General features: G+C 43.1%; 3 protein-coding genes across 5 annotated transcripts; 2 read left to right on the forward strand and 1 right to left on the reverse strand.

Moving 5' to 3' along the window:
- Positions 1–3,950: 3,950 nt before the first annotated feature.
- LOC115683664 (protein DETOXIFICATION 45, chloroplastic-like) lies at positions 3,951–9,976 on the reverse strand. 2 transcript variants are annotated; one of them, XM_030608227.2, is made up of 15 exons: positions 9,523–9,975; positions 9,069–9,354; positions 8,413–8,546; positions 7,893–8,036; positions 7,661–7,809; positions 7,376–7,511; positions 7,053–7,149; positions 6,871–6,971; positions 6,446–6,609; positions 5,608–5,679; positions 5,380–5,496; positions 5,164–5,259; positions 4,938–5,059; positions 4,605–4,662; positions 3,951–4,269 (listed from the first exon to the last, which is right to left on the reverse strand). In XM_030608227.2, exons 1-15 carry the CDS (start codon positions 9,527–9,529, stop codon positions 4,258–4,260), a joined length of 1,695 nt encoding a protein of 564 aa, XP_030464087.2. In that variant the 5' UTR covers positions 9,530–9,975; the 3' UTR covers positions 3,951–4,257. The 2 variants fall into 2 exon arrangements, with proteins under 2 accessions (XP_030464087.2, XP_056176668.1); XM_056320693.1 differs by lacking the exon at positions 4,605–4,662 and having other exon boundaries at positions 9,523–9,976.
- A 7,757-nt stretch (positions 9,977–17,733) lies between these two features.
- On the forward strand, positions 17,734–20,034 carry LOC115683647 (basic endochitinase-like). 2 transcript variants are annotated; one of them, XM_056320521.1, is made up of 4 exons: positions 17,734–17,864; positions 18,745–19,024; positions 19,161–19,314; positions 19,525–20,034. In XM_056320521.1, exons 2-4 carry the CDS (start codon positions 18,748–18,750, stop codon positions 19,892–19,894), a joined length of 801 nt encoding a protein of 266 aa, XP_056176496.1. In that variant the 5' UTR covers positions 17,734–17,864; positions 18,745–18,747; the 3' UTR covers positions 19,895–20,034. The 2 variants fall into 2 exon arrangements, with proteins under 2 accessions (XP_056176496.1, XP_030464063.2); XM_030608203.2 differs by lacking the exon at positions 17,734–17,864 and having other exon boundaries at positions 18,701–19,024.
- Positions 20,035–21,338: 1,304 nt separating this feature from the next.
- LOC115668720 (endochitinase-like) lies at positions 21,339–22,837 on the forward strand. The gene is made up of 3 exons (XM_056320520.1): positions 21,339–21,815; positions 21,966–22,119; positions 22,329–22,837. The coding sequence occupies exons 1-3, from the start codon at positions 21,383–21,385 to the stop codon at positions 22,696–22,698; spliced, it is 957 nt and encodes a 318-aa protein (XP_056176495.1). The 5' UTR covers positions 21,339–21,382; the 3' UTR covers positions 22,699–22,837.
- The last annotated feature ends 1,162 nt before the right edge of the window (positions 22,838–23,999 follow it).

Below are 23,999 nucleotides of genomic sequence, written 5' to 3' on the forward strand. Positions count from 1 at the left end.
TGAATGTTTGTTGGGTTTTCGTCTTATGATACTTCGCCTCCGCACGTGTCTCCGTCGACGTCGGACATGTCTTGATCCTCGAAGACCTCGGGACGCACGCGAGGTGACTAACTTTTCTTTTTATGAAAATTGTTATATCTAATTTGTCACGGTCCGAAACTTACTAGAACGGAGGATGACAAGGACGTCCTTCCACCCAAAGGACGCGGCCTGAAATCACAATCAAAGAACAAACTCCTAAAAGTCCTTCTACGATATTCTTTCTCTTTATTTCTAATCGAGAGCACTGAAAAGATTGGGAAAAGAAAGGGATGAAGCGATCGCGTTTCATAAGTAGTGCGTATTTCTTATAAGCGAAATCGAGTAGCCATTATGCATATGTATAAGTATAGAGCAATACCAGAAACTCATAATCCAACTCTTTAATATACATATCAAATCATATACCGATTGTTTCATTTACAATTCAGAAAATACTCATTTTAAATCATCATCTCAATTCAAACATCAATGGTCAAGTCCATTGATTAATCTTAATAACTCACGTATCAATGATCTATTTTATTGATTAATCTCATCATAAAAGGCCTCGTTCGGGGTAGAGACGCAGCCGCACTGTCATCCCACACCTCGACCCGATATTATCCTTTTTGAGTCGCAACCGCACTGCGCATATCCACAAGCCTCTCAATGGGCTCTGGGCAATATTGAGCATCAAATCATCATCCTCCAATACCAAAAATCCAATTTATAATCAATATCAGAAAATGGTTTTACAAACCAAAACATATAATCTTTTACCCCATACAACAAACGAAATACATTTCACAAACCAACACGTAACCTTTCATAACTCAGCTCATTCGCTAGAAATACTTTTCGTAAAGCATTCTCATGTCATTTCAGAACTCATTTCATAAATCAGTTCGCAAAGTAGTACACATATATCCTTTAACAATACCTTTTGTAAAACCATTTTCAAATCTTTTTCAAATACAAAATGGTAGTAATTATCCGATCCAAACTTTTATACAACAAACATGCTTTCATAATCCATACGATACTCAAATCTTTATCACTTTCAAAACATGAATTTATAAATTCATAGAAGAGATAGTACCACTCACCTGGGAATGCCTACAATTAAACAACAAATATCACTTGAACCGTTGAACTCGCAATCCTATCAAATAAGCGAGAAACAACGTTAAAATCGAGTAAAAAGCTACTTCAAGTGCGACTCAGCTAAACTAGGCTTAGAAGCTAACAAAACGATTCAAAGGCGCTCACAAATCGCTCATCCAAAGCGATTATCCAAGCCGTCCGCGAGCTTGAGTGCGAAACTCGATCGTGCCATAACTCTCTCCACCGAACCCCATTCTAAGTAAATTTATAGTCAAAAGAAAGCACATTCAAAGAACTACAAGAACCCTAGCTTGGCCATCCTAAAATCGGGCTGAAAACCGACGAAAATCGGCCTAAAAGCCGCTGGTCGTGCATTGTTCACCACGCTCGCGCAACTTCAAAAATTTGTATTTGGCAAACCGTAAGTCCAAATCGAGTTCCATAAAATCTTACAACCCCACAACACCCTAAACTACCATTTTTATATATATTCATAGCTTAACAACTCAAAAATCAAACTTCGCCGCTCAAATATCACATAACTCCGAAATATGAGCCCTAACCCGAAAAACTTTTCCGATTGGATGAACGAGAGGCATGAGCACTTATCGGACGTTGCGAATCGAAGTTAAATCAGCTTGATGAGTCGTCCGTGACGGGTGCGTGCGAAACCCCCTTCTTTCTCTTTCCCTTTCTTCCTCTTCTTTCCTCTTTCTTTCCTTTCCTTCTTTTCCTCTCTCCCCGCAAGCTCTCGGTCCCGTATATAAACTGAAGTTCACTGTAGCTTATTTATTGACTTTTCAACCCTTTTGTTTTTTTTAAAAATCCAAATATTACATAATTCGAGTGGCTTAAAGTCTTTTAAAATGTTTAAATGTTGTTCAGAATCAATCCGAACTTTTCATTAAATTTTGTAAAAGATACTTAACAAAGAAACATTGCATTTTTAAACAGTTGATTGCGTGTATTACTAGAGCCGCCATTGCATCGAAAATTGCAGTATTTTTTTTTTATTTAGTTGCTTGGCAAGTGTCCACACCATGCTTTTTTTTTTAACCATTTCTTGAAAATTTAAGCAGAATTATTATTTTCAAATTTTTAGTGGAAGAAATGGACTAAAAATTATTAATAAGTGATAGATGGATGCAAACAAGCTCTCGATCTTCGTGCTTTGCTTACGACGTTGGGCTCAGAACCAAATTAATCGCATTTTGCTTCGATACCTTAATATCTGCTCCGACGACTGTCGGATTCGTGTCATTGTCGGGCCCAAATGGCCGGCGGATTATTTTAATTGAGTGATTGACAGATCGGTGAAGTAGAGCTCACTAGCCATACCGATCATGTCTATTGATTGGGACATTTCTTGGGGAAAAAAATAATCTTTTTATTGGACTATTGTCTTCAATAATTTCCTCGAATAATTCATAATATTTTGGACCTCCAACAAAGAATGTTAAGACAAATTGATTTACTGAAGCAGTTTATACCTAGTGTAGTTCCAATGTGTGATTGCTGTCTAACAAAATCGGTACCAATCTCGTAGGAGCCGCACACAATGAGCACGCCATAGTGTCCAAGGGCCATGCCGGGTGGCCGCCCCCACCCAGTCCTCCACCACCGGGTCGCCTCCCGAGTCACTCACCTCGACTCGCTTTATCCACCCATCTTTGCACCCTACATGAATGGTTTGCGACGGCGGGTCATGTGCAGACATTTTCAAGACCTAAACATGCGCCGTGCCCAACCCGTCATGGTGCCGCGCAGCATGTGATTGTTCACTCTTGGAGCAGCGACCTATCCTGTCGTTGGAGCTGGTCAAAGGACTCATGTTGGTGTAGAACCATGGCTGCTAAAATGGGAGCCTAGATTTGACAGAGAGCGAGCCGGGGCCTTCAGCGAGCTTTTTTTGCTTCTAGGTGAGTCGGTTCTTGACTCGGACACGGTCTGGTGCAGACCGAAGAGTTTCACTTTCATGGACTCGTGAGGGAAAGTTTGTAGGAGTTTTGGGTTCAAGAATGTGGAAGGGCTACGTCATTCTCCGAAGTGGAGATCCATACATACAAGGTGAAAGTCAATGCAATGGCTTCTGTTGCTTCTTCATCGAGCTTGGAATACTCTGTCACCATTGATGTCTCATTCGTAGTGCCAACCTCGTGAGAAATTAACTATGCGATGGAGTCGAGTGAGTGATCATCTAATCCAAAGACACAAAATGTTCAAAACCAATCTTGTTTCCGCTTGTTATTATTGACAACTGAGGATCATAGTAATTTGCGACCACTTGTGATGGATCATGAGTCGGGTCTTGACTCGGACATGGTTGCGATGAGGACTTGGTGACTTGGTGTCGGACAAAGTCGATGTTTCGGAGTTAGAAGAGACGGCAAGCAAAATGTTGTAGCTTATGCCTGCAATGTTTCGTCTGACTTCTGTTTACGTTCTCAGTTGTCGCAATCGTCTCTCGCAAGAGCCGTGTCTGCTCTTAGAAATTGATTCTTTCTCCCCAACACAAGTTCGTTTTGGGTCGTCTCTATGATCCAATTGTGATGTTCTTTTGGTTTTTCGATTCATGAGTAAAGCTGTCTGCTGGTCGAAGATACACTTGCAATAGATGATTTCTACACCATGATTTTTCCTTCTCTGAATTCTTCGGAATCATATTTGCAACCGGATACTAATCGAGATTTGCGAAATTTGGACCCAAATGCTAATCTCGGGTTTTCCTCAATTAGCCCAAAAAACAAAAGAGCAAAGAAAAGCAGAGACCTAGGATTTGTCATTCCAAAGTAGATGCATACGCGAAATCTCTCTGTCCACGACAATTGTAACGTAAATTCACAGACTACATAGCATCTAATTAGCACAGACATTCAAAGCAACAATAGTCAATGATGATAGTAATTCGGGGAGAGAATTGAGACATATTGAGGCCTTACCGATGTTACTAAGCGTGTTTCAAATGCTGCAGGAGTGGCGAACTCATCCGGTACGAAGAGTTGAGTACAAGAACTATATATAAACTATACAAGAGCCACGCATAGTGTGAACGGTGGTGTGACTCCATTGGAACCAAGAAGAAACTTGGCGAACGAAAACGAAGCCAATACAGGTCTCCTCCTGATTCTCATCTCAAATGGCAACCTGCACAAGGAAGCGAATCGAGAGGTTAAGCTAATCCTCGACGGAACATGTAATATGTTAGTATTGGGCGTATTCAAGATAGCGTATACTTAACAGAAGTTTCGATGATGGAAAAGAAATTGCTCAAAAAATTAAACTGCTTAGTCGGCGATATCTGTAATCTGATGTTAACAGCATTTTCACTGATTAATGCTTTCAGATGTCAAACTTTCTTTAATTCATAAGCTAAGGATAGTATCACATGACAGCACATACAGAACATTGATCGTTGAAGAAACATTACCATAATGGACTATGAAAATAGAATCATTAAGAATGAAAGTTTTACCACCCACCTGCAACTTATAGGCGTCTCCGTGCAAAAATTTCCATGGACCTTCCTTTGAGCTTAATCTAATAATGCACGGCACAATTTTGTCAGATCTTATAAGCATTGATTGCCGAATAATGTCACAACTAGATATAATGTGATGCATCAAGAGGAACAAATAGTAGGTGAAACGAGAATAAATGTCCATTTGATGGGAAGCGGCACGACCTCTTGAATATAACACGAAAGCCAGAGATGGGCAAAAGCAGAGTGGAACATGGATTAGAGATGCTAAAGAATGCTACTGCTAACAAATAGTGGAGAAAGAATAAAAGCAAAGGGAAAATGCACTCCGCACCTTGCATATCCGGCTAATGTGCGCAAGCCCATGAAAAGAGTTAATCCAGACCAGACTCCCGAAAGACCGACAATGGATGGAGCGTAGAGCAAAAACACAGAAGATAATGCACCCACGGCCATCTGCCCATCATTGGTGTACTTATCAGAAGACGTGCTAAATAAATAGCGTGAGAACAACCAATTCAGATCTCGGACATGCAATTTGCTAGGTGAGACTTATTTACCATAGACCAAGCTGCGTATGAGAAGTCCGACACACCGTAATGGAGACCGTCAAAAATATAAGCCAGAGCATTGATCGGTTGGCTGGCGCTTACAAACTACATAGATTGAGTTTTTTTGGGTCAAAACATAGATTGAGTTAGAATCAATATAACTGAAAAGAAAAGCTAATTTTAAACAAAAATCCCAGAAGAGCGAAAATTAGTCAGGGAGCTTACCAATAAGCCTGATCCAACAATTTGTAGTACTTGTGCGTCCTTGGTGAACAAAGTTGCTAAAGCATTAAATGACAACCCCAACAACAGAGCTAGGGACACACCGGTAATTAGTCCTGTCTGGAGAAAACTTACTATAAGTCATGAAACATGAAAGCCTAAAAAGGAAATCAAATCTAGGTTAAGTACAAGGTAGAAACCACAATCTGGTAATCTGTCCAAATATGTTACCTTAATAGCGAAGAATGCAATTTTCTTTACAGTGCTATAGTCACCTTTTGCAAATGAACTCGCAATCATAGCCTAAGAAAGGAACCAGATTTAGCAGATGATTCAGTATAATATCTTAGTATGCTCACCGTTCTGGTAAAAAGGAAGACATCAATATAAAAGGGGAGATTCATTTCAAAGTTAACAACAATGAGCTTGAGTAAGATTAAGAAAGAACTACAAATCCAAAGGGAGAAATGCATCAAAAGTCCTAAAACTCGTAGCAAAACTGCAACCAAATCTTAAAGTTTTCAAAACATACAATCAAGTCCCGACGCTTTCAAAATGTGCAATCAAGTCTTAAAAGTTATCCGAAAAGGGCGATCAAGTATTTCCGTTAGTTTACAAGTTTAAGAACTTTTAGTGCGCTTATTCCATCCAATTAATCAATTGGATAACATACAAGGTAGATGAGTGAGTCCGGAACATTTTTTCCAGCTTAGAATTGCTCAAAGGATGAGTTGTTTTTCAGGATAAAGGGAATTCACCATCTTAGAAGTTGCAGCTAGATATTAGGTTGAGTTAAAGGTCCTCAAATTTTTTTTCCTTTCAATCCTTCCTGAAGAAGGGAATCACTTATCCAAAGCCAAACTGAAATGTACAATCTGTTTTGGGGAGGCCTATTGAACACCGAGAGGTAATTTTGAATGAACAGAAAAATATGGTATCCACATAAACTAACTTCCCATAATCGGCATGCATATTTATCAGGAAAGAGACTCATTTATGAATGAGGGAAAACGTGGAAAACTTGGTTAGCATTCCAACTTCAGATAAGACATTGTTGAAGATCGGTTACCTGGCCTGCTGCTGCTTGAGCATCGACAAGGAGGGAAACAGATAACCAGACTTGCAAGCATATCTGATGTGCAGCCATGGCTAATGCTCCCTGACGAGCAGCCATAGATGTGCTCAAAGTTATGGTCATCACAGCAGCTATAGTTCTACCTAGAAGAAAGCCGCCTGAGCAAAATGGCTCATTGGTTAGAAACTTAGAACATCTTTCTTTGATTACTCTTATTAATGACAATGTACTTGTGCTATAGAACGAGTACTTATAGAAGCAACAAGGTGATTACAAGGCAAAGCATCAAGGAGTACATTTTGATCCACACATCAGATGTCTGTGCAATGAGTCAGGAGGTAATGATGTTTCTCTTGCAAGACTGTAAGACAATAGTTATCCCAGGAGAAATATCGGAGTCAATGTGAGGATCCACTCACCAGATTTCAGGTAGTCGCCAAAATGCAAATTGTGTGCATTAGGAAGTGACAAGACAGTCCTCTTGTTAAGATGCCAAATCATAAAAAAGGCAACAATGTATCTGCAGAAAAAGAATCTCAGCATGGTCATTTACGCGATATATGAGTAAGAAGTCTAGGCAGTAATAGAAAGAGTTACATACTGAGACAAAACTGTAGAAATGGCAGCACCGGTCACACCGAAGCGGAAATAGTACATGAACATTGGAAAGAAGAATACAGCAGAAAAGTTGCCCAAACCTGTTGATAAGAGTTCCACATCAGTGAGTGAGATGGAAATTGATAAAAGCATAACAAATGAGATTTTGATTGGTTGTCAATAATGAATCATTTCAAGATCTCGCTGCTGTGATTTAAATGCTCACACATATTCACATTCTGATCGGTCCAGAAAATTCAAAATGTTATAAATGACCTCCATTATCTTTTTTTCAATTTAATTTCAGACGGTAAACCAAATCCTTGCCTAGAGACAGAATGGGCGTTTTTGTATCCTTGAAGCCACGAAATATGCCCTGAACGGCCAAATACACGACGACAGCCGGAGCACCGATAGCTCTTAATTTGAGAAAGTGTTCCGCTGGTACTCGCATAGACGAACCCTGTTCAAAATGTAAAAGCTTTTAAATGCCGACACTAGTCAAAGAGCAAAGACATTGAACACAGAATAGAAGACTCAGGTGCCATTTGGAACCAGAGACCTACTCTGAGTGTCAATGTGAGTATCGATGACCGAGAAAGTTCCACTCACTGATGATATGCCCATCATGTCGAGAAACAATCCCGAGCCGAAGTGCAAAGCCAGTGCCTCAAAGACACCAATTGCTAGAGCTAATAATAAGGCAGTAGATACTGAAGGCAGCTCCTTCCTTTCATAGGTTCCGTTTTGATGCTGACCACCTGCGCATCGGGAAATTCGAACTGAGCGTGCAACTGAATTTCCAGCTATATCAATCTCTCTTTTCTGGTGAGAGGGTACTTACCTGGAGCTGAATTGTTGCCTGCACTCCTTGAAATGTCTTCAGCCACAAATGAAGTTGCAACACTTAGGAGAGGAATATTAAAGACCTTAGACACGATGTTGAAGATCGACATCGAAACGCCCGCTGATGCTAACTCCAGAGGTCCTTTTCATCAGAACACGAGTGAGATTTTAAGCAAGTAATATCAGGTTAAAATCTTTGCTTGGAAAATTTATTGATGCAAGTTCAATTCAAAGGGAAGAGAAAACTGAGAGAAGAAAGGATAATATTATGAAACTGATTTGACAAAATGTATAAGCAGGAAGCACCTCTGATGTTTAATATAAAGCACAAGGACTAGTAACTCTATAAGTTTTGAAGATGTAGCTATTAAGTACAGTGTCCCAACTTTCTATGACCAATAATATCTATCCTGCTGGTAAGACTCCCAGGAGGCACATATTTGAAGAGTGCCAGGCACTAACATGAAACTATGCTTAGCTTAACAGACAAAACCATCCAAGTAAGAGCAAGGATGTACCAAGTCTACCGACGTAAGCTGTTTCCATCAATTGTGCTAAAGGCTCAATCGCTTGTCCAGCAATTGCAGGTAAAGAGAGCATTATCAGCTCAGTCTGGAGATTTTGGGAGTCTTTTGAATGTTGTGTCGACTCACTGCAGGAATCGATGACACAGTGAGTGGAAAACCAGTCATATGAAAAATTCAGGTGATAAAGAATCATATGGCGGCACCTGTTTGTCCAAAAATGACACCCAAAGCAAATACAGGGTCAGGTGCTCACCAAATACAGTGAAGTCGGACACGACTTTCTTTTACTCGGATTAAGTTGACATGCCTTTGTGTTTCTGAAATCTACCCCATCGCGACCTAAAATACGGTAAAATCTACCCAATAATTTCAAATTTGGCTTTTTGAATGGGATAACCCTTCATGGCCAGACGAAAAAGAGAGGACTTTGTCATGTCAAGGTCACATTAGAGACCAGAGCAAGTAGTATTACCATAACCAAAGCAAGTAATCGTTGATACATGTCCAAAAATCATGAAATAGGATTAGCACATTGCAAGAAGTGCTTTGGCAACGAAGTGTTGGGTGCGGAAACTAATGAAAAGAGGGAACAATTGCATGTAGTGATCAAAAGAAAGAGGTAATAATTTATAGCTACTGAGCCTTACTCATGCAGTGCACTTCCATTGGTTGACGCCGAGATATCTTCAAGATAAGGATCCGTATGCAATTCAAAATCCAATGCTTGCTGATCACTGATTGACCGGCAGCGCCTAGAAACGCCACCGAAGGTTGATACCCTCCTCTTGTTCACCGAGGAGTGGCCACCAGTTTGAGCGACTTCCGATCTGTTTAAGGGCAATTCGCGGTCCAAATTCACAAATGGCCTTCTTTCCCTTTCCTTACCGGCCACACCCCAGCAAGGTCCATTGGTGAATTGAGCAACTGCCATAACTGGAGGTACAAAGGAGTTGCAGTTTCAGCAAGTAAGAACCACAAAAGGCAGACTCTGTCTGTGAGTTAGAGAGAATTACATTACAATATAAACTAAACTGGACTCATATCATGCTCTCTAAAATTGACATATCAAAGTGACACTGCCTGATATAGACAGAAACTTGCCACTCATTAATGTTTTGGTTTGTCCGATAGAAAATGAAGTTTGAGTAATTAACCAAAATCAACTGTTTTTATGGAGCTCAATAATGCAGGAAAGCTCCAGAATGTAAATGAAAACAGAAGATGAGAAAAAAGAAAAGAAAGCTCCGCCACTTGATTGAGCAATGGGGGTCGACCCTTCAACAATTTCTTCAATCCAAGCAAGCCCCACACAAAATCTTGTTGTTCTTTCCTCATTTTATCCGAAACTGAGAACATAATCAAGAAATAAGGACCGGTGAAGCAACATTCTCGCGCCAAATCATTTTGACCCTTTCTTTGATTATTTTTTGTTCTTTTTTTCTCACCGCAAACAAATTTCAAAGCTTTGTGATCAACTATCAGAAGAAACTATCAAAGGACAAGTTCTTGAAATGAGAGAGAGAGAGAGAGAGAGAGAGAGAGAGAGAGAGAGAGAGCAATGAGCGTTCCTCCTGTGACTCTGAGCTTTCTTTAGCATGCCTCCTGTGACTCCCAGCTTTCTATTTCGCCTCTTTCTGGACGATCATAACGATAACGTGGCGCTTGGAAGAGGTTCCCAACAGAAAACTGTAGTCAACGTGGGAATGGGACCCTTCAATCTGGTGAGTGTCGTTGGAGAGCGCAATGCAATTACAGTAACCATGTAATGCAAGAAAAATATTTTTGTGCACACGAACTCACTATGTTGAGTTCAAGCTAAGTTATTGCATCTTACCAGATTAAACCATTATGTTTGGTGGTACATGCACTTGGTATACACCATAATTTCTCTCCACTTAACCATATCGATTAGTTCATGGCCCGGCAGTAGTAACACCAGACAGTTTAGCAAGAGGTAGTCGGGGATACCCGTTTCGCGATTACTCAACTCGGTTAACTCTCATCGGATCTACTAATCATAACACTGCATTGCCTTGTGAAGAAACGCGAGACATGTCAAAGACAGCGCATGTGTGCTCTTCTTCTCTCCACAAAGGTTGGGGGTCATAATTAAAGAGACAACTAACACCGATAATGACCCCCCAATCGCTTTCTCGTCCACCACCCAAAGACAGCAACATGAGAAAGCATGCACGAGCTTGAGAGGCTGGCGATGGCATTGCGTTTTCCTTCACTAGTTTTGCACTTGACCCACTCGTTGAAAGGTGGGGTTGGGACCAAAGACCATTAATGTTTGGTGCCTTCATGTGATTTTCTTGGGTCAAATGATTGCTCTTCCTCCCTAATTGGAGGTTTTGTTTCGAACCACGTTTATGGAATGCAATTGGCCTTTCTTATAGGCTCCAAAATCAATCAATTGCGAATTGAATGTGAGGTTTAGTTGGGATTCTCAGTCCTTCAAATTGAGGACAGACATGTGGCAATGCGATCAATAAGTTTGCTTGACTTAATAAAAGTTTTTGAGTGATTCTTCAACAACCCACTTTTGAATATATTCGTGGCCAACACCTGAATGCTTTTTTTTTTTAAAATATCGTGGGGTAGATTAAGGTGGATTTACAAGATTGATAAGCTAAACGAAATGTCTTATTGTAAATGATTAATATCACGAAAACTCCCAATATGGTACATCTGTAATAAATTTACTCCAAATTAATTTTTTGACCACCGAAAATTCCAAACCGATAAACTTGTGATAAATATACCTTCCATTAATTTTCATTAAATTTTACTGTCAAATTGCTAGTTGGATAACACGTTGAGGTTTTACCCTCCTTTTGTCACAGATATACTAGTTTGTGATTTTTCGTGATTTTAATTCAATTTAATAGAAACTAACGGAGGATAAATTTGTCACAAGTATACTAGTTTGGGGTTTTTTGTTATCAAAAAATTAATTTGGAGTAAATTTATTATATGGGTACCGGTTTAGAGTTTTTAGTGATTAAATAATTAATTTGAGGTAAATTTGTCATAGTGTCACGCCCCGTACCCTACGAACACGTAACATTCCACCGCGGTTGTTAAGAATGCGACTCCCAGGATTCGTCGCCGACCCGTTACCATTGAATAAGAGAATATACGCGGAAGCCAAACGAACACTCTATTCAACAAACATTCAAACGGGATAATAGAGAGAGACAATTTAAACAAACTAACAAACCATTTTATAAACTTAACGTCACATACAACGATAACATATACAAGCCTTCCTAAAGGCCACAAACCCAGACCACGCATACTCAAAAAGGGATAGGGTGGTCGATCTGCTCCACTACTCTATTCAAAAGAGGAGCTCCAAAAAGATAGGGATCTTTAACCCTATCAAAAACCTCCACAGCATCCTGGCGGTGCTCCATCCTCACCAACTGGGTACTCAGTCACCCAATGCTCCGTTTCCGTTGATACCTCGAAACGTAGCGGAGGCTCAGTCATAATCAAGGACGGGGGACTGAAATGTTTAACAACGGGGAATGAGATAAAATCTCAATAAGTAAACTGCCTAAGCCTCGACTAGGGCAATACGTACCTCCGGCACCCTAATCATGCAATTCTAACCAATAGGGTAAGTTCCTATCAAAAAAACAATGGTACTACATACAATGCAAAGTCTCGATTTGCATCACAACCATGGCATACTATCAATATGCATAACAACAACAATAATAATCCAGACATACTCAATCATTCACACGAGTTTCGATTATAAGATGAAATCACTTCGGCCCGTTCCATACCGTGCTTCACGATTTTATCCCATAATCAAGCGCAAAGCGTACCTTATGCACATAACACTCGAAGTTATCCAGATTATTAACGACCCACCATAGGTCACACCGAACTCCCGTCGGTCTTCCGGCATAGCCATGCATCACCCCACTACTTTGGGCGTGGCAACATCCGGGATCGAACCCCCCCGACAAGTCGGGTACCGGACGACATTCCATTTAGGAGCACCGATCCGGCCTCCACCGCGATCGGCAATATCTGGGATCGAACCCCCCCGACAAGTCGGGTACCAGACAGCATCCGAACTTCCGCCGGGCATCGTCTAGAACTCGTCTTAGACGGAACTCATCACGGCCATACACGTAAACAACCACGCATTGCCAATTTTAATCTTCCTTAATTAGCCAATGCAAGTGTTTATGACGTGCAATTTACTACGAATAAATATGCCATGAATCGCACTCGTTTTCGTATAAAACATCAATTTCAACCATACGATCTTCGTTCTAGGCCACGAAATCATCATTCCAACCACTCGATCAAGCCGTAGTCAACTACTCAGCCATGATTAAATAAATTAACCATGCGATCGGCATTAAACAACTAATCCACCACACGATTGTCATTAAACATTTAATCGGCACATAATCGACTAATTAGCCATGCGATGATCAATCAAAGTCACACGATCAACTTCAAATCTCTAATAAGCCATATGATCAAATTTTATCACATCCTAATTTAATCTAAACCGTACCATCAAAATTAGCACATAATCATGTTAATTAAGCTCTAAAATTAACATTAACCAATCTAGAATCAATGGGGGCCATATGATCAATGTCCAAATCATCCAATTCGGCCACTATCACATGATTATTGTAGCCACAAGACTAACCCACGAATTTAATTAAAACAAGGAAAAAACACCAAAAACCCCAAACTTTGCCATACGTGACACATTCTGCATGAACTTTTTTGTGACACCAAAAACCCCGAACTTTGCTTTTTGTGACACATTTACCCCAATGTATTTAGTCCATGGGCATTTTCGTCTTTCTTTTTGCTTTTTCTTTTTTTTTCTTTCCGTGAGCCCCAGGCGAGTGCCCTTCCTTGCCGGATCCGGATCAGCGAGGGCCCTACGCCGGCGTCAGCGAGGGCGGCCCTCGCCCGGAATCCGGCGAGGGGCGCCAGCCGCGCGTCAGCGAGGTTCGCCCTCGCCCTGAAAGGCGAGGCGGCCCTCGCAGGCGTCGGGCGAGGGTCGAGCCTCGCAGAGTCGGGCGAGGGCCTGCCCTCGCTGTGCCCGGGCGAGCCTGCCCTCGCCGCCATGCTGGTACGCACGGCATCGAGGTCCGCCTCGCACGGGAGCTGCAGCGAGGCGGCCCTCGCCCGGATCGGGCGAGGGCGACCCTCGCTCGGCAGCCGCGAGGGTCGCCACTCGCCGTCTAGCAGGCGAGGGCAGCCCGGCAGCCGGCGAGGCCGCCTCGCTCGCCCGGAGCGAAGTGGACGTCGCCCGGCAGCCAGCGAGGTCGCCCTCGCTACAGGCGACGAGGGCGGCCCCTCGCCGGCAGTTTGGCGAGGTCGACCTCGCTGAGTCGAGCGGGCCGCCTCGCTCGCCCAGGCGAGGGCGAACCTCGCCGCGCCGGCGGGCCGCCCCTCGCCCCGGCAGCCGGCGAGGGCCCCGCCGCGGATCCGGCGATGGGCGGCCCTCACCAGGATCGGTGAGGCCCCCTCGCAGGAAAGGAAAAAAAGAAAAAAAAAAAGAAAAAGCAAAAAGACGAAAATGCCCATGGACTAAATACATTGGGGTAAATGTGTCACTAAAAAGCAAAGTTCGGGTTTTGGTGTCACAAAAATTTCGGGAGTAAATGTGTCCTGAGATGGCAAAGTTTGGGGTTTTTGGTGGTTTTTCCCTTAAAACAACCACTAAACAATCATAATTAGCCAAATTAAGCACAATTAGCAACATTAAACATATGCTCAAGCTCAAGTCACATAATCTACCTATCTTAACATTCAAATCAGCCATATAATCATCAAATCCAGCCACCAACAAATCCTTAATTCAGCATCTACCATAACCCCTAAAATAACCCCTAAATTACCCTAACAACCCCTAAACACTATCCATTGGTAACCTACTAACCTAATCAAGGTTTAGGGAGTTACTTACCACTAATCTAAGCTAGAAACCAAGCCCAAACAGCAGCAGCAAGTCACGGCCAGATTTGGAATTTCCGGCGAACGGCGGCGGCCAAACGGCTATCTGGCGAACGGCAGCTGATCCGGGCGTGAACGGTAGCTTGGGGGCGGCTCACGGTGGTCCACGGTGACCAAGGGACGTGGGCTGAGGTGCTGGTGGGTGGTGGTGAGGCTCACGGCCAAAAGGGGGAGAGAATGAGAGAAAATGAAGAGAGAGAGAGAGAGCAAGAGAGAAAGTGAGGAGAGAGAGAAAGAGGGCTGAAACTTCAATCAAGATCAAGGGTTGAGATGTGTTCTTGATGCCCAAGCAAAGATCTAAAGGCTAGGATCAAGTCTTGCTCTCCAAGTTCCATCCAAAGGCCAAGATTAAATCTTGCAAAAATGTTTCTAGAAGGGCAATTTTGTAATTAATCAAAAAGGGCAAGGGCAAAGTTGTCTAAGAGGATTTTCGGCCACTAGGGAAAAAGACCAACATGTCCTTCCACTCAACAAATAAACTCTAGAACACATAGGGGTAAAATCGTCTTTTCCAATTTTCGAGCCAAATTTCCCTTTTTCGCGAATTTCTGAGCAAACCGATAATAAAGCGAGCTTAACGCGGCGTCGTCCAATATAATAATTTTGATATCCTTGAAAGTTCGATACTCAAGTTCGGATTCCAATTCGTGGCCAAAATCGATCAAACGCGACTTTCGTGTATCTCAAACTAACGGGCGGCTTTTAGGGTTTACGCTTGTCGACCCGTGGTTGATTTGATATCAATCCACGTTTAAGTTTACTCGAGCCATGGTGACTTCGGTTGTCATGTAATTACGAGGGTCAATCACTAGTTCTGAATGACACGATCGTTAGAAATTGATTTTGGAACGTTCGGAATGCATACAACGATTAAACGGAATCACCCATGACTCAATTGTATAACATCGTTAAATTGTTCCATAATCATTCTTGGATCGGCCTATAATGGCCCAAAATATCCCCTCGTCAATCCTTATGGTCGAAGTGTCGATCCAGGTTCGAGTTCTTGGGTCGTGTGTACCGAAATCTTAACTAGTCATTCCCTAACGGTTAGTATTCTCAAGAATGGCCAATTCCGAGTGAAATATAACAGAAAGTGCATTGATGATAATATCATTTCATAAATCTCGAAAGTGGGTCGAAATTCAAAATGTCACACGTAGATATATCGGTTTTAGGTTTTTTGCGGTATTCATCCTATAATGAATTGCGTTAAAATGTAATCACAACATGTCACGTCACTTAATATTTTACTTTTTATTGATCTTAGCTACTTATGAATAATGGGTTCACCTTAAAAAAGGTCAATCCAAAGCGGGTTCACTGGACTTTTCCTAAAAAGAAAAAATATTTATTGGGACGGAGTCTTGTGCCCAATGGGTACGGGTGTGGGTCCACCACATGGACTGAGAAGTGCCCTGGCCTCGACAAGTGTGCGCCATGCGAATTGGATTGGCCACGTGGCGGGTGGGCTCGCGATCCTCTCCAGCACATGGCATGTCCCGCAATCGAAACGCATCCGGCAAAAATGACCGAGAAAATCCACCTTAAATTGCAAATAAAAAAAAAATTCGGGCTTCGTAAAATACTTCAATAACTTCCTTAACAAGATAAAAATCCAAGTTGTATACGCCGAGTGGGTGGCCCAAACACGAAATTATTTGTCATTATGTTCTTTGAAGAGGGCGATATCATTAGTAATCAACCTTTCAAGCTGTTGAGAAGAATATTCGAGTAGAATCTCGTTAGGGACTATATGTCAGTATAGTAAAGAGCATTAAACCTCTCGATCTAGGAATGAAAATGAACGAGAAATTTCATCGAATTAAATCAACCATCTTGCGTAAAATTCTAAAGTCTAGAGACCATTGTATATAATTTGCGAAAGTCATTAAGATTTACCGCATAATTTACGGGACGAAATTGCATATGGGAAAAAAATGCCAAATGAGATATCGGATTTCAACCAGAAGGACAGCCATGTGAAATTGCACTTGGCCAACAGGCATGTGGCCTTGCTGGTAAAGGGATTTGGAAGGGGAGGGGGAGAGTACTAGGTTGGAGGGTCAATCTCCGTATATACCGATCATATGTACGTAGAAGAAAGGAGCGAGGAAAAAAATTGCAGGTGATTTGAATTCTGACATGGGCCTAAAGAACTAATAAGTGGCCGAATAGGTTCATCAATTGCTTATGCAGACCTATGACATTCGTCGAGCTTACTCTAGTGGGCCGAAATAGCATCACCTATGAACTTTATATTTGGGCCAACAAGACCCAAAATTCAATTTTCAACACACGTTTGACCAAAAAATAAATAAATCTAATCTAATCTCCAAAGCCGATCCATACTATGGATTACCTTCCTCACACAAATCTACAGAGACTATAGCACGATGTGATCCTTGACTTTTCCACTATTAAGATAAGGTGATGATTTCTTCTTTGGACCGATGTATAGACTATAACCAACTCGCTCTAATCAATGGCATTGACTTTAGGTAGTGGGTGGTAGACAGCTCTGATATAAGATATCTTCGAATTGTCGACTAAGTCCATACATGAAAACACGAGGCAACACAAATGAGATCCAAGTGTTGAAAAACGAAATAAATTAGTTCGATAGGAGCTTCGACGGCCTTCATGAATTCGTTCGGCAGAAGGTTTAACAGCTGTCCACAGAATGGTACTCGAGAGACTCGACCGTAATTTAACTAAACTAAGCCATTCGGGTCAAAAGAGTTACACCAATAAGGCCGCCGGTCCGTAGCGTCTCTTCTAAGAAATCAAAGCATCGTGTTAAATCAGTAGTACTCATTACTCGATCGACAATTTCCTCCTCCAATCAAGGCGACAAAAAACCGAGAAAGAGTCCCGCACGATCGGTACTTCCTCGTGGTCTTGAATTGGATTGAATTGGATGGGGGGTTTTTCTTTGACTGAAGGAATTCATGGAATCAAGTCATGGGGTTAAACTCCGTGAGACATACGGCTCGATCTTTATCATCTGTGAACGCTTTTGCCGTGCGAATTCGATCTTGTTTTCTCGGGAAATTATTTTGGAACCGTAAATGGATCCGTTCGCGTCGAATGTTTACGATTGATGTCCGATCCACCATTAAGTTATCGTTGTCTCAAGCGCTCTAGTATGCTCCACTTGTTCACCCGTGTCGGTTTGGGGTATGGTCAGTTCATTGGGAGGATCGCCCTCCTGACTCGAACCTTATCGAAAGAAACATGGGCTCTGTTAAAATTATGTCTGGAATTTGAGCCGTTACGGAATCCGACTAGATCCAAGTTTGATAGCATAAACAGATGGGGCCTTCTTCTCTGTCAAGAAATAAGAAGCAGATGTGCATTCCTTCGACAAAGGGAAGAGCGGCTCGAAGAGGAGACCAAAATGCATGACATTCTTGGCACAGTGATTTTGTGCTGTGAGTTTTACATTCAATGAATTGTTTATTTATAAACACTTGGGGGTTTGGATTTAATATAGATGTGAGAAACACTAGAGCGTGTTAGCATTCGCAAACTCCGATTCTCTGATTATTAGTGATTATTTGCTATCGGCTCTCTCCGTAAATATAGGTACCTATAATCGGATCGAACCACGTAAATATTTGGCATCCCTTATCGTTCCTCGTTTTATTTTTTCAGTGATTTTGCATTCATTAATATTAGAACAAGCTCACTAAAGCCAAAGAAATGAAATGACTCAACCACGACTAAAAGGTTGGACTGCTTGCCTCAACTTTTTCTGTGGACGTAAAATCACATAAATTGAACTACATAAATCTGGATTTTCCTATTCGTTTCCACCATTATTTTGCAAATGGAAAGGACCGATGGAGTATACGCTAAAGTTACATAAGAAATATAGATTCTTCACAGATAGATCTATCTAAAACCCTTCGAATTCGAATCTACTCTAGCATTGTTACTTTGTTCCGGCGAGCTATTTGGAAATTGTAAGTGAGCCGTTCGATTCTCCTGAAGTATCACATCATGTATATGCATTGATAAGAAGAGTCGTACGCGATACTCTATAGAAGATTGAACGAGTATTCGCCATCGGCGTGACAAGCGGTGCAGAATGAAAGTTAAATGGTGCACAGCACGGTCAAGCCTCCGCGTATTGTACCCGAAATGTCAAACTTTGGATGATTGGAGGAAGACCGTCGCTTGCTACTCCAAGCGGTCCGAGCCCGTTGTTGAAATAGTCCTTCTCCTCTTGCTATAAATACCCACCAACACAAACCTCCGACTCCATCCGCAAACACAAAACTTCCTTAAACACAACACATGATTTCGCAGAAAATGAGGTTCGGGTCGTTAATACCGTTGCTCCTCCTGGCCTTGGCGCTCGGAGCCGCCGCCCAGCAGCCGGACATCGGCAGCTTGATCAGTCAGGACCTGTTCAACGAGATGCTGAAGCATCGGAATGACGGGAATTGCCCCGGCAAAGGGTTCTACACCTACGACGCATTTATCACGGCTGCGAAGTCGTTCGGCGGGTTCGGGACAACGGGCGACACGGACACAAGGAAGCGAGAGATCGCGGCATTTTTGGCTCAGACATCGCACGAAACCACAGGTTTAATGATTTTAGTTTTAAGTCATTACTTGGTAGTTTGCCTTGCGTTATTGAAGACCATTTCGTTGGCAAAAACAGATGGGTTTTCCAATTGAATAATGCATGGTTCCAACATAATTGACCAATTATTTTATAGGTGGATGGGCAAGTGCACCGGACGGTCCATATGCATGGGGATATTGCTTCTTGCAAGAGCAAGGCAATCCTGGAGACTATTGCGTTGCCAACCAACAATGGCCTTGTGCTCCTGGCAAGAAATACTATGGCCGTGGTCCTATCCAAATCTCTTAGTAAGTTAAATAAAATCAACCTCCTATTTCATTATGTATAGTATTCTCTAAATTCATTGTCACGGTATTTACCTAGACTAAGTCTGCTTATGATTTTCGCTAGTTGTATATTATTGTATGGGCGCAAATCTGGTCGGTATAGGTTCGGATTAAAGAAAGATCGATTTTCTCGGATATTGATATGTTTTGGTTGATCGCGATTTTCCCCAGCAACTACAACTACGGCCCGGCGGGTAAAGCCATCAACTCCGACCTCCTGACCAACCCGGACGCGGTCGCGACCGACCCGGTCATCTCGTTCAAGACGGCCCTTTGGTTTTGGATGACGCCACAGTCGCCAAAGCCCTCATGCCACGCCGTCGTCACCGGCCAGTGGCAGCCGTCCGCTGCGGATAGTGCGGCGGGGCGGGTCCCCGGCTACGGGGTCATCACCAACATCATCAACGGCGGGATCGAGTGTGGGAAGGGCTCGAACCCGCAGGTGGAGGACCGGATCGGGTTCTACAAGAGATACTGCGACTTGCTGAAGGTGGGATATGGCAACAATCTGGATTGCTACAACCAAAGGCCATTTGCCTAGTTTTATCACTAGATCGAAGTCATTGCTCACGTAGTGGTGACCAATAAGCTGAAATGTACTCGTCCTGCGTATTAAGCTACGACTGCTAGGTGTTTATCCACACGTGAAGGGCTAAATAAAGGATATTGACCATTCTGTTATCTCAATGAAACTTGCAGTAGTTGGTAGCATGGGTAACTAGAATCACAGTCTCTGTGCGTACCGCGAACTTACCAGGAAACTAAAGACCTATAAGGCTTTAAAGTCAAATTTCACCAAGCGAGGATAAGAATGGAAAATGTGATGTTGGCGAACTAATTGAGCCGGGACCATCTAATAAACAGCAAACGCTATTGCGTCGGCAAGCATGCTTGCCGGCGAATGAATGCAGCTCTCGCGCATGCGCTTTAGCGGATCGACAGTCCACCTCTACGAGCATTCACGAACATCACATGAAATCCTAGGGATACAAACTTTAGATCATACGGGAGGGGGGTGTCACCCAAAGGCTACTTCTATCACGAGGATTCTCCTTCTCGTTTTTCTGTTAAAATTACGGAAGGGGACACGCATATGTCCACTGATTTTATAACCATACCAGTAGCTCTTGAAGACGAGCGCCGCACGAAGAACAAGAAATAAGAAGCAGACGTGCATTCCTTCGACCAAAGGAAGAGCGGCTCGAAGGACGTTCTTGGTCTTCGGCCGCACGGACGTGGACACGGTGATTATTAGTAAATTATTAGTCGCTGGCTCTGTCCATGGATGCACGTAAATATCAGTGTCCTTTATCGTTTCTCGTTTATTTCTTCGTTGATTTCGCATTGACATAAATTGCAAGATCCCGGTTAGCTTCCGTGGTCCGTTTACATTACAACAGGCTCACCAAAGCCAAATAAATGAAATGACTCGACCACGACTACAAGGTTCGACCTGCTTGTCTCGATCTTTTCTGTGGACGTAAATCACACTAATCGAATCACATAAATCTGAACTTTTTTTTTCATTTCTACCATTATTTCGCAAGTGGAACGGGCGGATGGAGTATATGCAAGAGTCACGTTAGAAATACAATTTCTTCACGGAAATTTCTATCTAAAATCTTCCGAATTCAAATTGGCTCCAGCGTCGTTGGATCCTTCCGACGAAATTGTGAGTAAGCATTTAATTCTCCTGAAGCATCACGTATATACATCGACAAGAAGTGTTGTACGAGATGCTCTGAAGAGGATCGAACGAGTTTGCGCCATCGGGCGTGACACGCGGCGTAGGATGAAAGTCAAATGGTGCACAGCATGGTCAAGCCTCCGCGTACGAACGCAAAATGTCAAACGTTGGATGAATTGAGGAAGACTCTTCACTAGCTACTCCTCCTATCGGTCGAGTCTGTTGAATAGTCAGAGATCCTCAACTCTGCTTCTCGCTTCCTATAAATACCCACCAACACAAACCTCCGACTCCATCCACAGACACAAACTACCTTAAAGACAACACATAATTTCGCAGAAAATGAGGCTCGGGTCTTTGGTGCCGTTGCTGCTCCTGGCCTTGGCGCTTGGGGCTGCCGCTCAGCAGTGCGGGAGCCAAGCCGGCGGGGCCAAGTGCGTTGGAGGGCTGTGCTGCAGCAAGTTCGGCTACTGCGGCAGCACCCCTGCCTACTGCGGTGACGGCTGCCAGAGCCAGTGTACTCCTAGCGGTTCCACACCAACGCCGACTCCCTCCGGCAGCGGCGGGGACATCGGCGGCTTGATCAGTCAGGACATGTTCAACCAGATGCTGAAGCATCGGAACGACGGGAATTGCCCCGGCAAAGGGTTCTACACCTACAACGCGTTCATCGCGGCCGCGAAGTCGTTCGGCGGGTTCGGGACGACGGGCGACACGGACACGAGGAAGCGAGAGATCGCGGCATTTTTGGCTCAGACATCGCACGAAACCACAGGTGTTTTGTCCTCAACTAATCATTTTAGTTTCAAGTCGTTACTTGGGAGTTTGCCTTGCGTTGTTGAAGACGAATTTCATTGGCAAAAACAGACGGGTTTTCCATTGAATTATGCATGGTTCATGCAATCATTGAACAAGTATTTTATAGGTGGATGGGCAAGTGCACCGGACGGTCCATATGCATGGGGATATTGCTTCTTGCAAGAGCAAGGCAATCCTGGAGACTATTGCGTTGCCAACCAACAATGGCCTTGTGCTCCTGGCAAGAAATACTACGGACGTGGTCCTATCCAAATCTCTTAGTAAGATAAATAAAATCAACCTTCAATTTCATTATGTATAGTATTCTCTAAATTCATCGTCACGGTATTTACCTAGACTAAGTCTGCTTATGATTTTCGCTAGTTGTATATAATTATATAGGCATGAATCTGGTCGGTACATGTTTGAATTTAAGAAAGATAGGTTTTCTCGGATTTTGATATATTTGGTTGATGACAATTTTCCCCAGCAACTACAACTACGGCCCGGCGGGGAAAGCCATCAACTACGACCTCCTGAGCAACCCGGACGCGGTCGCGACTGACCCAGTCATCTCGTTCAAGACGGCCCTCTGGTTCTGGATGACAGCACAGTCACCGAAGCCCTCGTGCCACGCCGTCATCACTGGGCAGTGGCAGCCGTCCGCCGCGGACAGCGCGGCGGGGCGGGTCCCGGGCTACGGGGTCATCACCAACATCATCAACGGCGGGATCGAGTGCGGGAAGGGCTCGAACCCGCAGGTGGAGGACCGGATCGGCTTCTACAAGAGATACAACGACTTGCTGAAGGTGGGATACGGCAACAATCTAGACTGCTACAACCAAAGGCCATTTGCCTAGTTCTATTACTAGATCGAGTCATTGCTCACGTAGTGGTGATCAATAAGCTGAGATGTACTCGTCCAGCGTATTAAGCTGCGATTGCTAGGTGTTTATCCACACATGAAGGACTAAATAAAGGATATTGACCTTTCTATTATCTCAATGAAACTTGTCGAAGTTGTGCAGCATGGGCAACTAGAATCACAGTCTCTGTACGTAACGCGAACTTACCAAGAAACTAGAGACCTACGAGGCTTTAAAGTCAAATTTCACCTAGTGAGGACAGGAATCGAAAATGTGATGTTGGCCAATTATTTGAGCCGGGACCATCTAATAAACAGCGAACGCTATTGCGTCAGCAAGCACGCTTGCCGGCTAATGAATGCAGCTCTCGCACAGGCGCTTTAGCAGACCGACAACCCACCTCTGCGATAATTCACAAACATCACATGAAATCCTAGGGATACAAACTTTAGATCACGTGGGAGTGGGGTGTCATGCAAAGGCTACTTCTATCACGAGGATTCTCCTTCTCGTTTTTCTTGTTGAAAACGAGATTAAATTGAAGCCAATGAATTGATAAAGATGTACAGAACGACTTCTTGGTCAACACTGAGGGAAGTCCCTGCGAAGCAAGTTGCGAGTTAAACGGGTCCGTCCATAACGATGTAGGCGACTAGGCGGACCCTGAAGCCAACCCTGCGGCGGACCAAAAGTCGAGTGCAGGGTAGAGACGCTTCGTAGGACTTCAAGTACAGCGCAAATGGCAATTAGCAGCTACACAGAATCTCCACCTGAACCAGTCAATAGCGATTCCATGGCGATGGCATTCTTGAGAAGCTCAACAAAATTGATTGCGAAAAGTTTTTTTACCCATTCTTCGAGAAGCAACAAACTGATATCCCTCCCGCCTTCTCGATAATGACAGTAAGAGAAGAGAGAAAGATCTGCCTTGCATGCTCCATTTATCTGACAGTTGCTACAAAGTTCAGTCTTCTTCAGCTCATATATGGGTACAAGAAACTCCTGCTGCATAAATTTCACCAATTGAAATAAGGCGATCACACACATGGTACATAAAGCGATCGCACACATGGTAAAGGATTCTGGTTTCAACATTCGTCCAAGCAGTATACCATAGGAAATGAGGCACGACATGGCATAAAAGTTTGGATGTAAGCTTTAAAATCTGGGGAAGATTGATAAATAATTCTTGAGACTTCCACCAGAATAACAAAGCATAAAATCTGATAGAGTTTGATCTTGACAAGCAAAACTCGAGAAACAAATGGAACTGCCATTTCTATGCCGTTGCGTCT

This window comes from Syzygium oleosum, unplaced genomic scaffold (genome assembly GCF_021117445.2).
Source record: "Syzygium oleosum isolate NSW1041296 unplaced genomic scaffold, Sole_v2.1 Sole_v2.20, whole genome shotgun sequence".
In the NCBI taxonomy this organism is placed as follows: Eukaryota; Viridiplantae; Streptophyta; class Magnoliopsida; order Myrtales; family Myrtaceae; genus Syzygium; species Syzygium oleosum.